The sequence below is a fragment of the Agelaius tricolor genome, unplaced genomic scaffold (genome assembly GCF_023055355.1).
Source record: "Agelaius tricolor isolate 1412-34295 unplaced genomic scaffold, bAgeTri1.0.p SCAF_1, whole genome shotgun sequence".
In the NCBI taxonomy this organism is placed as follows: Eukaryota; Metazoa; Chordata; class Aves; order Passeriformes; family Icteridae; genus Agelaius; species Agelaius tricolor.
In genome coordinates, this window is record NW_027269261.1 from 43,158,068 (window position 1) to 43,172,919 (window position 14,852).

A 14,852-nucleotide genomic window follows, 5' to 3' on the forward strand; every position below is an offset into this window, starting at 1 on the left:
GGGCTGGCGAGGAGCGGCTCTGTGCAGAGCCTGCGCAAGGCAAGCGCACTCAGGTTTGCAGGTGTCCAAAACAGGACAGCGGGTGGGGCTGGCCGGGGGGATCGCGCTGTCCCCTCCCAGAGGGGGGCTGTGAAGTGAGCGAGCCGTGGCAAAGGCTCTGCGGCAAAACATTTTCAAGGACAATCGTGTCCCACAGGGGCAGATTCGCCGCGATGCCCTAAATACGGTGTGTGAGAGAAGGAAACATCCAGAAATCGCTGAAGAGCCGAGGGTGCGTGTCCGTGTGCGGGCCGGCAGGAGGGCGAGGGCGGCTGCAGAGGCCGCCCCGCTTTCTGCATTTGTCTCTAAAGCGTTTCGTATCCCCAGAGACGGCGGCCGCCCAGCGCAGGGCTGGATTACGAGAATCCTGTTCTGGTGACGGGTTTTTTAAGCAGATTAGGGGAAAATGGAGAGAGGTCCGTGTTGTTGCAGAGGCGTTCGCCTCCCTCCGGCCGGCCCCGGCTGCTGCGCATCCTTTGCTCTCACAGCAGCAGCACGGGAGGCAGCGGCTGCCCCGTGGCCCGGGGCGCCGCACGCAGAAGGCGCTGCCGCTGCTGCCGCTGCCGCATCACTTCTGACGCACTGCACGGACTCGCAGGGTTTCAATGGGCCCCGACAGGCGCCGAGCTGCCCCTCAGCCGGGCGGAGGGAAGGCTTTCCCGGAGCCTCATCCGGGCCCCAGCACGCCTACTGCTGGACCCAGGGCTGCGGTGCTTTGGTGTGTTTATGATCTATTTCATATTTGATCTAATTTTCACTCTATCTCATCCCGTTCTCTGCGCCTCACGGCCCCGTCCCCCCCCTCCAGGCATCCCTCCCCGCTCGGGGCGGGGCCGGACGCCGCTGTTTGGATTTAAACGTAGCAGCGGGAGGGGGCGGGCTCGGCCGGTGGTTCCCGGCTCCCGGCTGCGGCTCCCGGCTCCGCCATGGTGGTGCCGGCGCGGCGCGTGAAGACGGAGTACATGAAGCGCTTCAAGGAGCCCAAGTGGGAATCGTGCGGCGCCTGCTACCTGGAGCTGCTGCACTACCGCCTCAGCCGCCGGCTCCTGGAGCAGGCGCACCGGCCCTGGCTCTGGGACGGCTGGGAGCAGGACAGCGGCAGCGGCGGCGGCAGCACCGCCGGGTCCCCTTCGCCGCCGGGCGCCGGCAGCCCCGCGAACGCAAGGGAGGAGGAGGAGGCGGCCGGAGCGGGAGCGGCGGCGCCGAGCGAGGCGGGACGGGCCAGCCCCGGTAGGGAGCGCGGCGGTGGCGGGGGGGGACACGTGTGCCCGGGCGGCCCCAGCGCCCTCCCCGCGGCGGGGCCGTGCTGCCCTGCCCTTCTCCGGGCTCGGCACAGGTGGCTCTGCCCGGGCCGCCCCGCCGCGGCTTGGGGCCGATCCTCGATCCCGGGGTGACCGTGCGGGGGCACCCGGCCCGTCTTACCCGCCCCCAGGACACGGCCCGGGGGTGGCAGGGCCCGTCAGCCGGGCCCCGCTGCCTCCAGCCGGACCCTGGCTGGGCCTGCGGAGAAGCCATGGCTGCGGCGTCGGAGGTGTCTCTTTAAAGAGCCAAGTGGTGGCAACTCTCATCCTGAGTCACAGCCACTTATGTAAACTGTTGCCATGGGAGCCAAGCATCTCTGCAATTATATAAGCGGGTTCTCCGGCAAAAGCAGCGGCAAGTTGGACTGTGTGCCAGTGGCTGGCTCTTAACGCAATTGCTTTCCTGGACCTGCACACGCAATCTGTCTCGGCTGAACGCTTGGTTCTTAATGCCGCCTGAGGTTTGATCTTGGGTGCGCAGCTGAGTGGGGTCAACTAAGTAGCTTGAACAGGTGCTGAGCTGGTAACATTTTGTTCTCTTCTAGCACAGAGTAATTCCCTTCTGTTGTCTCACGGCCTAAGAGAGTGGTTAGGCAGATAATAACATGGTCAAGCTTCTCAAGCTGGTATTTTTTTAAAACCATAAGATACAGTTTCTTACCTGCAGTGAAAGAATACTGTATCTGGCAGCCATTGATTGGTGTTTTGAAATGCCTTTTGAATCAGCTGTCTCCCTGTTGTACAGCAGCAGGGAAAATCCTTGAGAACTGTTCAGTTAAGCCTCATGCTGCCTGGCTGTTGTTGTTGTGGTGTGTGGTTTGTTTTTCTTCCCTCCCCGGAGTTAGATGTGCTTGTCTGGAGTGGGGAAACAAATCTGATCCAATGCCCTTTGGGACCTGAGCTTTCCAGAATGATCTGTGTTCTGAGATTCAAGACTAAACTGCATTCATTGACCTTAAGAATTCCACATTATACTAAAGCTTTAGCTTCTGTTCCAAAGGCTTGGTGTTTCAGGGCATACTAGTGATGTGGCGTCCTGCAGTCAGCTGGGTGGGCCTGTGGTACCCTGGTCTCACATGGGGTGTACACAGCTGCTGGGGTAATGCATTCCACCTCCCCAAAGCTGTTGTCCTCATTTCAGTTGGGATAATTTTGTGCCTGGTAGCTGGTACAGTGCTGTGTGTTGGATTCAGTATGAAAATAACACTGATAACACAGCTGATGTTTTTAGTAGTTGCTCAGCAGTACTTAGCCTAAATCAAGGATTTCTCAGTTCCCCATGCTCTTCCAGCCAGCAGGTGCACCAGAAGCTGTGAGGAAGCACAGCTAGGACAGCTGACCCAAATGGCCAAAGGGATATTCCATAGCCAGAACGTCCTGCCCAGTCTATAAACTGGGTGGAGTTGCCCAGGAGCCACTGACTGCATCACTGGTTTCTCTTGGGTTTTATTCTTCCCTTCTCATTATTATTATTATATTTCACTTTATTTCAATTACTAAGCTGTTCTTATCTCAACCCATGAGTTTTTCTGATTCTTTTTCCATCCCCCTGTAGAAGGAGGGAGTGTGTGGCCATGTGATTCTTCATTGCTGGCTGAGGTTGAACCACAATAGCTGTGCAGTGATGGAAGCACCCCAGCTCACCAGTATGAAACAGAGTATTAGTGGCCTAGTTTTGCTTTCCTCAATCAGGCCTTGAGGAAGCTAGACTGGGAGCATGTGTGGAAGAGCTCCACAGTATCTCAGTGAGAAGAACTAAGGAATTGCAAAAGATTAGGGAGTGGTTGCATGGGAAAAGGCGATGCTCTCTAAAGGCTTGGCTTTTAGTGAGAGGAGGTGGAAGCTGTTGAAGCTGCACTCAGAACCTGGCATTCCCAGCTTTTCTGATGCACTTTAAATATGTACAAGTCTGGGGCAGTTGTTGTAGGGACCTGAATTTATTTTCATTCTTGTTGAGCCTATGGGTAGAGCACATAAACCTGCCACAATCTAATGGCACCGGCAGTTGCCAAGGCTAGAGACTGCTGGCCAGGGTGCTCTGCTCACTCATTAGCCTGCTGCTTGATTCCTTCCCTGACTCCTCCCTAGGGAAAGGTCCAGCTGGAGTTACTTGGTAGTCTGATTCTGGCTGGGATTTAGCAGGGAATAACAGCTGGCTAGCTGTGTCTGTGGTCAGTGATGGTGCAGTAACATCCAGTGCAACCAGTTGTGTCCTCAGTCCTGCAGCAGTGGCAAAGGGACTGTGCAGCACCAGTGGCCTGCCAGGCTGCAGGGTTTTGGGCAACTGTGCTTCTGTAACTGATACACCTTTGCCATGGATGCTGTAAGGGAATGCCTAAGGTTTTGCTAGGCCCTTGCTATTTTATAGTGGGAGAAAAATCTGTACTTCACATTCACTTTTTTGCCAAATGGCTTAGAATAAACATTTCTTAACTTCTGTGAGTATTTAAGAGCTTTGTTAAGTGTTTAGCAGAAGGACTGAAAACAACTCTGGTTAGGCAGCTGGATTTAGTGGACATTTATTGTATCCTAATGCACATATAAGGAGGTGACCCATTTAGTATTGGACAATCATAAGGATACATTTTTCTTCTCCTTAGTGGCTGGCTAATTAAGGCGTGTGGAAGAGATCACATAGAAACTACCACTCTGAAGCTTCTACTATTAAACTGCCTTTTTTTTTCCTTTACTCTGAAAGAACTTAATTACACTGAAGTGCTGTGGGGGTAGCTGAGTGTGCTCACGTTGATGACATCTTTTGTCTTCTGAATCTGACATCCACCCACATGCTGGAACATCCTAGCTGTTACCTGGCTACTGCTGCTTCCTGCTGTTTTGTGGGGAACCTGATTCTGCCTGAGTGGTATTGACAGTGCTTGTTGCCAATATGGCAACAAGCTGGTCAGCACTAATGTTGTTTAATATCTGAGGTAAGCACAATTCATAATGGCACATGCTGCCCTGGTTTCCTCTTTCCTCTCATTGAAATGAGCCTGTGTGTGTTTGTAAAGGTTGTGAATGCTCCTGGTGTGTGAAGAGGAAGTGGATGTAGGCAGCTTGGCTTTAATGTTCAGTGGTGTTGGTCTAAAGCACTGCCAGTGTGAACCCCTGGGGCAGCACGTGGGACAAAGGTGCTTTGTCCCTTTTGCACTGAAGCTATGGCTGAGTGATACCAAGGTGTGCTCAGAGGCAACTTTGGGGTAATTCCTTCTGGCCCTCCACTTGTGGCAGCTGTTTGTGGGATTGTTCTGTGGAACATGCCCAGGCACAGATGTGGTTTAAACATAATCCCACAAAATCTTGACCTAAATGAACTGGTGTAGTTGTGGTGTAGACACATCCTCAAAGCTGTCAACAGAACCCAGTGGGCTGGTAAGTAGAAGACAGAAGCTCTTGGCAGCAGTGCTGCTGTCAGACCTGTTGCTTGTGAAATAATACTGCTGCACACACATGCAGGATGAAGGCATCTTTCAGTCCTCATTGCCATTTTGCCTTCAGCATTTTTGTGCAGTGGTTTTAAGTGACAGCAGTGACAAGCTGCCATTGAAGAAGTTGCCTCAAAAGTATTTGGAAAGCGACTGATGTGGATTAGTGGAACTAAACAGAAGATCCAGTTTCAAACTTGTTTCCTGATCTTGTCTGTCATCATGTTGCCAGGGGCATTTGCTGGCCCATGTATGTGGGAAGAAGCAGTTTGTAGTGGGGGAAGAAGGCAAGGGCATCAATTCAGGGGCTTACAGTACTGTTATTTAAAGTTGCTCCCATTTTTTTTCCTTTGGAAACGAGCTTTGCTATCAAGCCAGACCAGTAATTACTTTCCAAACTGCTGCAAATGAAGCTTTCGTGAATCTAATCAGCTCTGAGCTGCTGTGCGGCTGCTAGCTCCATTATTGCCTCACACAAGAGCTGCCTTGAAATTATGTTGCAATCTGCTTCATCTGTAGTAACTTACTTTCTACCCAGCTGTGGTTTGTTGATACCCACAACAAACCCACAGGGTTATATGGCTCCTTCAAGAGGTGTAGGAGACCTGCCCCACTGGGGAGGTGTCGGTACAAAAGCAGGAGACTTGCAGTTCTGCCTGCAGCAGTGCAAGCACCAAGTGCCTCTCCTGGTGCTGAGGTATTGCTGTAAGGAGCCAGCATCTCAATGCAGAGATAACACTGCTGACGCTGTGACCTGGCCCGTGGGTCTGATCAGAAGGCTGTTGATATCTGCAGTAAGTCATCAGGGCCTTTGGAATGGGGGTCCTGTGTGGCAGTGCTGTGTGAGACAGCAGCTCCCCTGGGCTCTTCCCGCCTGAGCCAGGAGCGGAGCTGATACGCAAGCGGGGCGATGCAGCAGGGTTTAAGTGACCTCTTCTGGGCAGGAGCTTTCAGTAGCCGTGTTGGGTGGGCCTGCTCTGCCTGTTAAGCACTTAATCCCCTCCTGCTGTCCATCCAGTGTGCTCTGCTTAGCATCCATGATGCAGTTTTAAACGTTTCTAGCTTTTCCCCTCTCCTGTCTAATCCCCGTCATGCTGCAAGCTGGTCAGCTCTGAGTTTCCTGTGTCTGCTGGAGCTGGTGCTCTGCATGGGAAGGAGATGGGTAGGGGTTGCTGGTGCCTGGACTTCCTCCTGAACAGCTGGGTCTAAGTCCTGCTTCAACTGCTGCTCTTCTGACTTCGTGTGAAAAGTGATGCCTAAGATAATAGCCTGGATATAAACTGTAGTTTAAAATAAAAGGCTTAAATAACTGTTAGACATCTTGTGCCTTCACCAGCTGAGTTCTGTGTAAATGGCACTGTAGCAGTGGGTTCATGGAGAGCCCTGCTCTAATAGCAGGTGCTCATAAGTGCTACAGTACACTCTGGCATATAGCATTTACTGTAAGGCTGTGCACAGGACTCTGCGTGCCATTTCCCATATGCTTTTATTGCTATTTTGGGACAAGCTGGCTCAATCATTTCTGGACCAGCTGGAGCTGTATCCTGGTGAGTAGCATCCCCAGGCATGGCTGTTGCCTTGTTTTTTAAAGCTGAACTATCCATGTAATTGCAGTGCCCCCACTTTCCTGTATTTTTAAGTCTCTAAATGCCACTTCTGCTGTTTATGAAGTCAGTGTTGCTCCATCCCCCTTTGCAGAGAAGGAAGATGACATTTTCCCTTGAATGGAGGATGGAACAGCTTTCCAAAAGGAAAAGCAGTCTTGTTGCAGAATTGACAGCAATATGTTCCCTTTCAGAGTTTAATTTTCTCAAAAGAGTGCTTCCTTCTGATAATGTACCTAGGCAGTCCCTCCTTTGGAGTGGCTGTGCAGGGAGATGCTCAGATAATATTTTGTAAGGGGATAACTCTGTGCTGCCTAGCTCTGTTTGCAGCCATGATGAATGAGCTGCCTTGTTTCAGAGTGAAGCTGTGTGTCCCAGAGCACAGGGAAAACAAGCATAACAAGTCTAATACTACACTGAGCTCACTGCTGCTGTCTTTTACCAGCCTTGTCTATAGTAACTGAAACTACACCCAGCCAATATTTAGGTATGTAAAATTCATCTAGCCATTACTCTCAATGTGCCACTACTTTGGCCTTGACTAATTAATTTTTGGTTGTTTTGTGATGTCATTCAACCGAGCTCTCAACAAATACAGCTCTAAATACTTTAACATTGCTGGCCACTCTTTACCAAATACTCAGCTGCACTGCAGTATCACCTGTAGATGAATGCTCACCTGCACATCTTGGAAGATGGTTACAGGCAAGTCTGAACAGGGCCCAGCACCAGGGCCTCTGTGCTGCTTGGCAGCACACAGAAACTGTGCTGGCCAGGCTAACAGCTAGCAAGGGAGCATTAGGCTTGCCTTAGAGGAATTCTAGGGCATGGAACAAGCCTTTGTATCTTTACCCTGCAAATGTGAAGTGAGTGCTAGAGTAAATGGATGCTTAATCAGTGTGCCAGGCAGGTAACTTCTATTTCATCAGAACTGGATGGATATAGAACTGACATTAAAGCAGTGTTGGATTGGGCATGCACATGCTTGAAATCACAGCAATTATCAGGAATGGTTGCTATTATGTCACAGGATTGGCAAGCCCTTCTGCTTTTAATGATGAAAGCACTTGGGTAAAAACTGCACTGCTTGTCTGTGGTCAACATGTCACTATGTGAGCAAGCCCTAAACCAGAAGAACTCCCTATGACAGTGAAGGAATTCCTTCTGTCCATACCAGTGTATGCTGGTGATGGCTGAATGTGCTGAGACTTGGAACAGAGGTGGTGTGGAGCTGGTCCCCACTAGAAGCAGAAATAAACCGGCAAGTTTGGTGTGTTTATGTCAGCAGAGTTTGAGTGATCACTGTGTGAGTCTAGCAGAAGACAGCATCTAATGATCAGACTTGAAAGGAATTGGTTACTAGTGGACTCCTATACTCATAGGTGAATGAAAGGCACGTGTCTTGTAGGTGATCACACACTATGGGGCAAGGAGATTGGCTCTTATGGAACAGCTAGCTGTTCCTCTGTGATTTTATTAATTAATATTTTATATAATGCTGATTCAGTCTTCAGTGATGATCTAAAATTGCAGTGATTCAGCCTTTAAATTCTTTCTCACAAACCCTACTTTCCATACCCAGTGCCTGGAGGACTATTGCTGACCCCTTGCTATGGAAGGCTTAAATGTGTGGGATAAAGGAGCCTTGGGGAGTAATGCCTGCAGAGTGTGGCACTTGAAACGCACCACATAATTCACAGATCAGGTAGCAAAGGTGATGTCTACTACTTTGTGGGGTCTTGCTTCATACTCTCCTTCCTAAGCAGAAAACCGTAACAGAGATAGATGTATAAACAGAGCTTGAAAATGAATCACTTTTTTCAGAGGAAGCTGATAATATGAAGGATTTAATATTGCACACAGTCTTCATCTCTGACTGCCTAGCAGCATCTATGGGGCATTCAGCACTCTATCTGTTTGCTGTCTGAGAGATGCAAGGATGAAACAGTGAAGACAGAAGATCACTGGAAACACTCTTTAAGTTCTTCCTGGGGCTGTTGGTTATCTGTAACCTCACCAGTGAAAGGCATTTTTAAGTATGGGAAAGCTGTATTGTAGTCACTAAAGAAAGAATGAAGACATTTAAGCAAGGTATATGTCTGTTGCTAAGGGAGCAATGACTTCTCGAATTTCTAAAAAAAGCACAGCTTCAGTGATGTATTTGAGAGGCTGTGCAAATCAGACATTAATATGTTGTTATTGGGAGCTTAAAGCATAATTTTTCTTTTCTTCTTCAGAGAAAGAAAAAGAAGATCAAGAAAAGCAGGAGAAGGAAGAGCAAGAGAAAACTGTAGAACATACTTCTGTAAAGGAAGCAGACAAAACCAGCCGTACAGGACGACGTCCAAGTCGAAGTGCCTTGTCCAGTCGTAATGATCGAAAATCAGCCAAAAGTCCCCAAAGGACAGATGCACCAAAGGAGAATAAACATCCATTTGCTCTGTATGGGTGGGGAGAAAGACAGACGGATACTGGGAGCCAGAAAACTCACAATGTCTGTGCTTCTGCTTCCGTGAATGAAGTAAGTAAGAGCTTCTGTTTCATGAAAAGGCAGTGACTCCTTAGTGCCTACAGATGTCTCAATAGCTCAGTAAAACTTCTCAGGGGTCCCTTTATTTGAATATATGGAGATTCCAGCAGTAGGTTCTAGCAATAAACCTGAAGAGTCTCGAGATGTCCAAATAAGAACTCTTTACTCTTTGTTTGGAAGCTTCTCAGGTTTGACTAACATTTGCAATTTCTAATTAAAACTGCCTGTCCTGTTTGTGGCTGTTACAGTGTTACCAGCAAAACTGGCTGTTCTAAAAGTATTTCTGCATTCTGAACTTCATGAGAACAGGGGAAGAGCAGGCAGTTAGCACCAGGCACCCCACAGCAGGCAGGCAAATAAACACTGGGGCAGTGCTTGAGCTGTGAAAGAGAGACTTTTGCTGGAGCACTTCCTAGACTAGGAGCCTCACTGAGATGGTACGAGTGCTCTTCTGCTAAGATGTCTTGTCTAGCAGCCTGGTTTGGTGGCTTGCCAGTAGGAAATGTTGCTTGCAGCAGAATGGTCTATCAGATGGCTGATGGATTACAGGGCTGGTGTAAATATTACCAAAATAGCACAAATTAAATTCATGTGGCATGGGCAGCACCAGCATTCTGCTGTACTGGGGCTCTGTTTCCTAGCTTAGAAACAGCAAGGGAGTGTTTTAACAGATCCATTTCTGTCTTCTCTATAAACTCACCTAGGCTGCAAAAACACAATCATTAATGCATCCCTGCCAGCGTCTTGTCCATATCCAGATGGAGCTGGCCTTTGAGTGGCTGTTTTGGAAGGGATTTGAAGCCCAGGCTTTTCCTTCCTGAACAGCTCAAACCTTTGAGCAAAAGGAGGAACTTGGGCCTTACAGCTTTGGAAAGAAGCGGCCTTTCCTGATAATGGACTCTAATGCTAAATTGATAAACTTTGGTCAATGCTCAAAATAGTTGACTGGTGCTTTATGTTGAAGCCTAGAAGAGGCTGAAGCCTGACATGAGCAGTTATTTATATTGTATCTTAGATATCTAATACTTCTTACACTAGAAACAGTAATGGAACATCTCAGCTTGGATTTTGAGGTTGGACTGAACAGGAAGAACATTTCTGAAACACTCCCAATTATGTGGTGTTTTGTCACTGAGGGTGTTTCTTTATGTAGGAACCAACTACTTCTTGCCTGCTGAGGTTACTTTTTCTTGCATGTTTGAAAGGTGTTACTTACCCCTTATTGAGATGGGAGATAGGATTTTCAATATGATGATAGACACACACAAACATAGAAACTGGCTCTTCATATTAAATTTTGGGGGAAATATGATAATTTATTAATATAAAAATACATGTAACGGTGTGTTCATTGGTCAAAATGAAGATCTTTAGTCTCTAAGGGATCCCTAGGGTTTGGTCTTACGATTATGGCTTAGGGATATTAGCCTTAAGGGATGCTTAGGCATACTGAGGACCATTTTTAAATGATAGAAACAGAGAACTGAAATTTTTAGAATTCATCTGAGTAAGACTATGAAACATTCAAGATTTTTGCAATCATTTAATAGTTGGAAGTGTGAAAGATAATGCAGAACAGAATTTAAAGCACTTCTCATGGAAAAAAAAAATCTATGTTCAGTTAATAATACAAATTAGAGAAGAAAATATGACCTTGCTCACAATCCCTGTTCCTTCAGGATAGGGACTGGGGCAAATAAAAAGTGATCCTTGTCATTCCTGAGGGATTCCTAGGCTGTTCTCCTTCCATAATACTAACTCTGGTCTTTTAGATTCACGAATCTGCCCTACGAGCAAAGAACAGGAGGCAAGTGGAGAAAAGGAAGCTTTCTCAGAGGCGAGTGCGATCAGCAGAGGCAGAGAACACCTGGCGAGCAAAGCCCTCCCCAGCAGACAACCCCTGGATGACAGAGTACATGAGATGCTACTCAGCAAGAGCTCTCTGAACCTGGATTCCCTTAGGCATCCTCAGAAGAAGTCGCGCATATCAGGACACTGGTGCAAGGAACCAAACCACTTATGCAAGGTTTTTATAGGGAGTTTCCAGCTGTTAAAGTATTTGTTACAATGTTTTTATCTTGGCTACCTACCTCACAGTGGGGTGTATCCTTGGAGCCATAACATTTGAAGAGGCTTTTAGATATAACTACCCAAACTTTTAAGCAATTCCCCTTTTGGGAATTTTTCTAATGCTTCAATGTTTTGAGGGTGGGAGGAGAAACCTTAGCATACAGGGAGTCAAAGCAAACACTTTTTTGATGATCATGGTTACAAATAATCTGTTTTCCCCCTATTTAAAGTTCAAGTCATGGGGAGATGGTATTGGGGAAAGACTTTAAAGGAGTGATGGAGGTGCCTTTGTATTTATAAAACTATTTAACACTTTTATGACAATAAACATATGAAGACAGGCAACAGGAAGCCAGTGTGTCTGGTAACTAGCACTAATAAATGTAGATGCTTTAGGCAGGCAAATACCAAGTATTGTCTGTACACAGAAACTTTAAAGACGACAACAACAAAAAACCCCAAACAAAACCAACCTTGTTTGATTAGTGAATCAGCTGATGCTAACTTTTATCACTGTTTCTAAGGTCATTAGAATAAACCACTCATTTTCAGGGCAAGAAACAGCTACAGGATCATTTTGCTGTAGCTGTTCCTGTTGTACCAAATAACTAATGTAGACAATCATTATCTGATAGCTGCCACTCAATAAGCAGTTACTTGTTCTACAAATATAGAGCTGTACCACTGTACTAACCTTGTGGTCACACTTAGTCTGTACTTAATCATGTAAATGCATTTATTGAAGGAGAGGGCTGGCTCCTTTCTGGTGAGGTCTATTTTTAACACTTCAGAGTATCTATTATGCTCAGTAGGGGTCAGAGTGCAATATGCATTCTTCTTGGAGGTATTGTACAGGTATATTGTTAAAGGGTTTAAACTTGAAAATTGTATTGATAAGACTTGTAGATGGTGTCCTGAGAAACTTGCTGCCTCTCGAAATTGGTGCAGAACCCTTCACTTATGGGGGGATGGGGAGGGGGTAAGGACTAGGGAAAGGAGGGGTGTATCCTTTAGTAAACAAGAACATATAATGAAGTTTGAACATTTTTGTTTTGTAGGTCCTACTTCTACATAGTAAGACAGTCATTGTGACTTCCTTGGTGGTTTTGTTTCCCTCAGGTGGCTGTAAATTATCTTTTTTTCAGTTTGCTAACTACGCTTTAGGCAGATGATTGCTGTAGTTGTGAGCTTCGAAGTTTTGTTCAGATGTGTTGTGTTAGTTACTTATGTTGGTTATCTCAGTTTAATTGTTTTAAAGCTTGTGTTTTACAGGCTGGACACATTCCCTGGACACATTAGCTTCATTCCACAATCTCAGTGATTAAGGAGGACTCTGGAATTACTATTGCAACAGAGCATGCTTAGTGAAAAGTCTGATTGTGTTCTTGAAGAAAGCAATTGTGCAAAGGGTCCAAGCACTGCTGCCTCCTAGTGTCTTACATCACTAAAGGTTTCGTTACTCACAATTTTAATTTTGTTAAATTAAATCCTAGAATCCATGAAACTATAAACTGTTTTTTGTTTAACCTGCCTTTTAAGCACAAAACTATAGAAATACAGACCACTCTTGTTGAAGGCTACCTATTTAAGATCTTACAGCTTTTAAGTCTGGGAAAGCACAGCATGATTAAGAATGTTTTATATACAGCAAAATCCCTGTAGGGGATTTTGACTGCTAAGTAAACCATAGGCTAGAACTTCCTGAAACTTTAGAACAGTGCCCAAATCTGGGGAAAACTACTCCAGAGAATGCCTTTATTCCATATGAGATTCTTTTCATTTCCTTTCATGCTGTGTTTTCCTCTTTAAATAACTGCTGTAAATATGCTTAGCTTGCTTCTGATGCTGTTGCAGTTCCAGAAGCCACCCAAGCTTTACACAACAGTGTCAAAGCACCAACTCAGTAGTGTTTAACAGCCTTATTCAATAAAACTTGCCTGTTCCTGTTGCCCACACACTTTCTAGGCTTTATGTAATCACAGCAGATGGATTGTGCCCTCAGTGCATTTTGTCACATTCAACAGTTTCCTTGACTGTGTAGGGCAGGACTCATCTTGCCATGCTTTTGAAGATAGCTTCTACAGTTCTCTCTTCCCACAGGGAAATGGAAGAGCCAGGATGATTCTGTGCCTGCCTTAATACTTGTGTTTGGATAAGATGTATCTCCCATTAGGTGTTGGTGTTTTCAATAATTATAGGAGGCCTAAGTGTCTTCTGCCTTGGATACTGGGAACTAAAAACATCTCCAAAAGGCCTGTTCAGGTCTTCAAATCAGAATTTTCAACAGCATCAGGGCTGCTGTATACTGAGGAAATTGTCTAGTCCTAAAATCCTTGTCAGGTCAGGAGCCGTTCCCCACAAAGACGACTTACTAAAAGACAGCAGATAAGGTCTAATAAAGTCTTGTGAGTTGTTGTTGTGCTTTTTCAAATGGTCTGTAGCCAAAACTATCCTGGGTGCTATGTTAGTACTATCTGGGTTTAAGTAATACAATACCTGAAGTGAGGGGTAAATTATTCTGCAAATCAGGTAGCCTTCCTGCATTTGGGTAGTAATTGGCTATAAAGGTACTATTTTGCTTAGACTATATGAAATACTGTAGTTCTGATCACTGCGAGCTCTGTGTGAAGTATTTGGTCTGGAAAACTGCTGGTGCTTTGATATTAACAAATGAAAAGCCAATAGCATTGTAAAGCAGAAGTTTCCAGATGTGAAAGCTTTAAGTGTATTCCATAGATTCCTACAGGAGGTGGCCATTTGCTTCAAATTGGACTCACTGAAAAGTAGAAAACCTAGTGAATGTCTCCCTATCAATTAAGGAATTTCTAAACATTGTCTTGCATGGACTCTTGAATTTAGCAAAGTGGTGAACACTTCTCACTCCTGTTTTAGAAGTAAAACTTTTTGGTAAGAACACAGTAAATACTCAATTGTCCAAAGTTTTCATTAAAATGACTGTTTATTCCTTTGTTTCTGGAAGTACTTAGCTAAGTGAAGCAAGAGTTTTACAATGTGTAATGCTGCAGTTTAACTATAGTGTTGTGAAGATAGTGTTTACAGTGTAAAATGTTACCATGAAAACTGCATAAGAATGTCCTGTAAAATACAGTAGCATGCCTGTTCAGTCACTGATGTCACATCTTTGCAACTATGAAATAACAGACTTTTTCACAGGAAGCTGAGATAGTAGTCAAGGTGATACTAAACTTAGAGAGCCAACCTTAACAAAACTGAGGAACAGCTTCTGGTATGAATTTTATCCAGGTAGCACATGCAAATTTAAATTGAATTTTTAACACATAGGGAAGTGTATCTGTTCTCATTTTTTATGGTATAATGTAGTGCCACTGAACTACAAAGGCCTCTCTGACTTTTTTTTTTTACTGTGATAGGGACCAAATGCTAGCAATCTGAGGGCCTAATGTTTGGTAACCTGGATGTTCCAGTTTCTTTTCCAGCTCAGTTAGTGCACTCAGCAGCAAAGCCATAAACGGAGCCTGACTCAACACCTTGACAAGTAACCCCATGAAATTAGGGGTACAAGTGACTGGGAAGCTGCCTCAGCTATTGTTAGCACTGAATTCACTTTAAAAACAATAGGGAAATACCATCTAAGCTTGAAGCAATATGTGTTTTTTAAAGTTTTTAAACAGTATTTGTTTTTAATGCTTCTGTATTGTCTATTTTAATAGTGTAGTCTCAATCTGTACATGTGAATAAAATCAGTGACACAAAGTGCCTGGACTGCTTGTACTGTGCTTTTTGGGATCTCATTTTTTTTTTTCCCCCCTTACAGGGTACTTTAGTCCCTGCATACAAACTGTGGCTTCTGCTTGTCCCAGATATTCTCTCCTGGAATGTGACAGGCTTCTGTAATGACTAA

At 45.7% G+C, this 14,852-nt stretch overlaps 1 protein-coding gene across 1 annotated transcript; it reads left to right on the forward strand.

Moving 5' to 3' along the window:
* Positions 1–891: 891 nt before the first annotated feature.
* Positions 892–14,707, forward strand: CCSAP (centriole, cilia and spindle associated protein). The gene is made up of 3 exons (XM_071431682.1): positions 892–1,269; positions 8,607–8,890; positions 10,672–14,707. The coding sequence occupies exons 1-3, from the start codon at positions 966–968 to the stop codon at positions 10,843–10,845; spliced, it is 762 nt and encodes a 253-aa protein (XP_071287783.1). The 5' UTR covers positions 892–965; the 3' UTR covers positions 10,846–14,707.
* Positions 14,708–14,852: the final 145 nt, after the last annotated feature.

Bases quoted from the DNA above. Each gene is read 5' to 3' on its own strand.
- CCSAP (XM_071431682.1), top strand. From the start codon at position 966: ATGGTGGTGCCGGCGCGGCGCGTGAAGACGGAGTACATGAAGCGCTTC. The intron at 1,270-8,606 runs GTAGGGAGCGCG...TTTCTTCTTCAG, and splicing joins GGCGGGACGGGCCAGCCCCG to AGAAAGAAAAAGAAGATCAA. The intron at 8,891-10,671 runs GTAAGTAAGAGC...CTGGTCTTTTAG, and splicing joins CTTCTGCTTCCGTGAATGAA to ATTCACGAATCTGCCCTACG.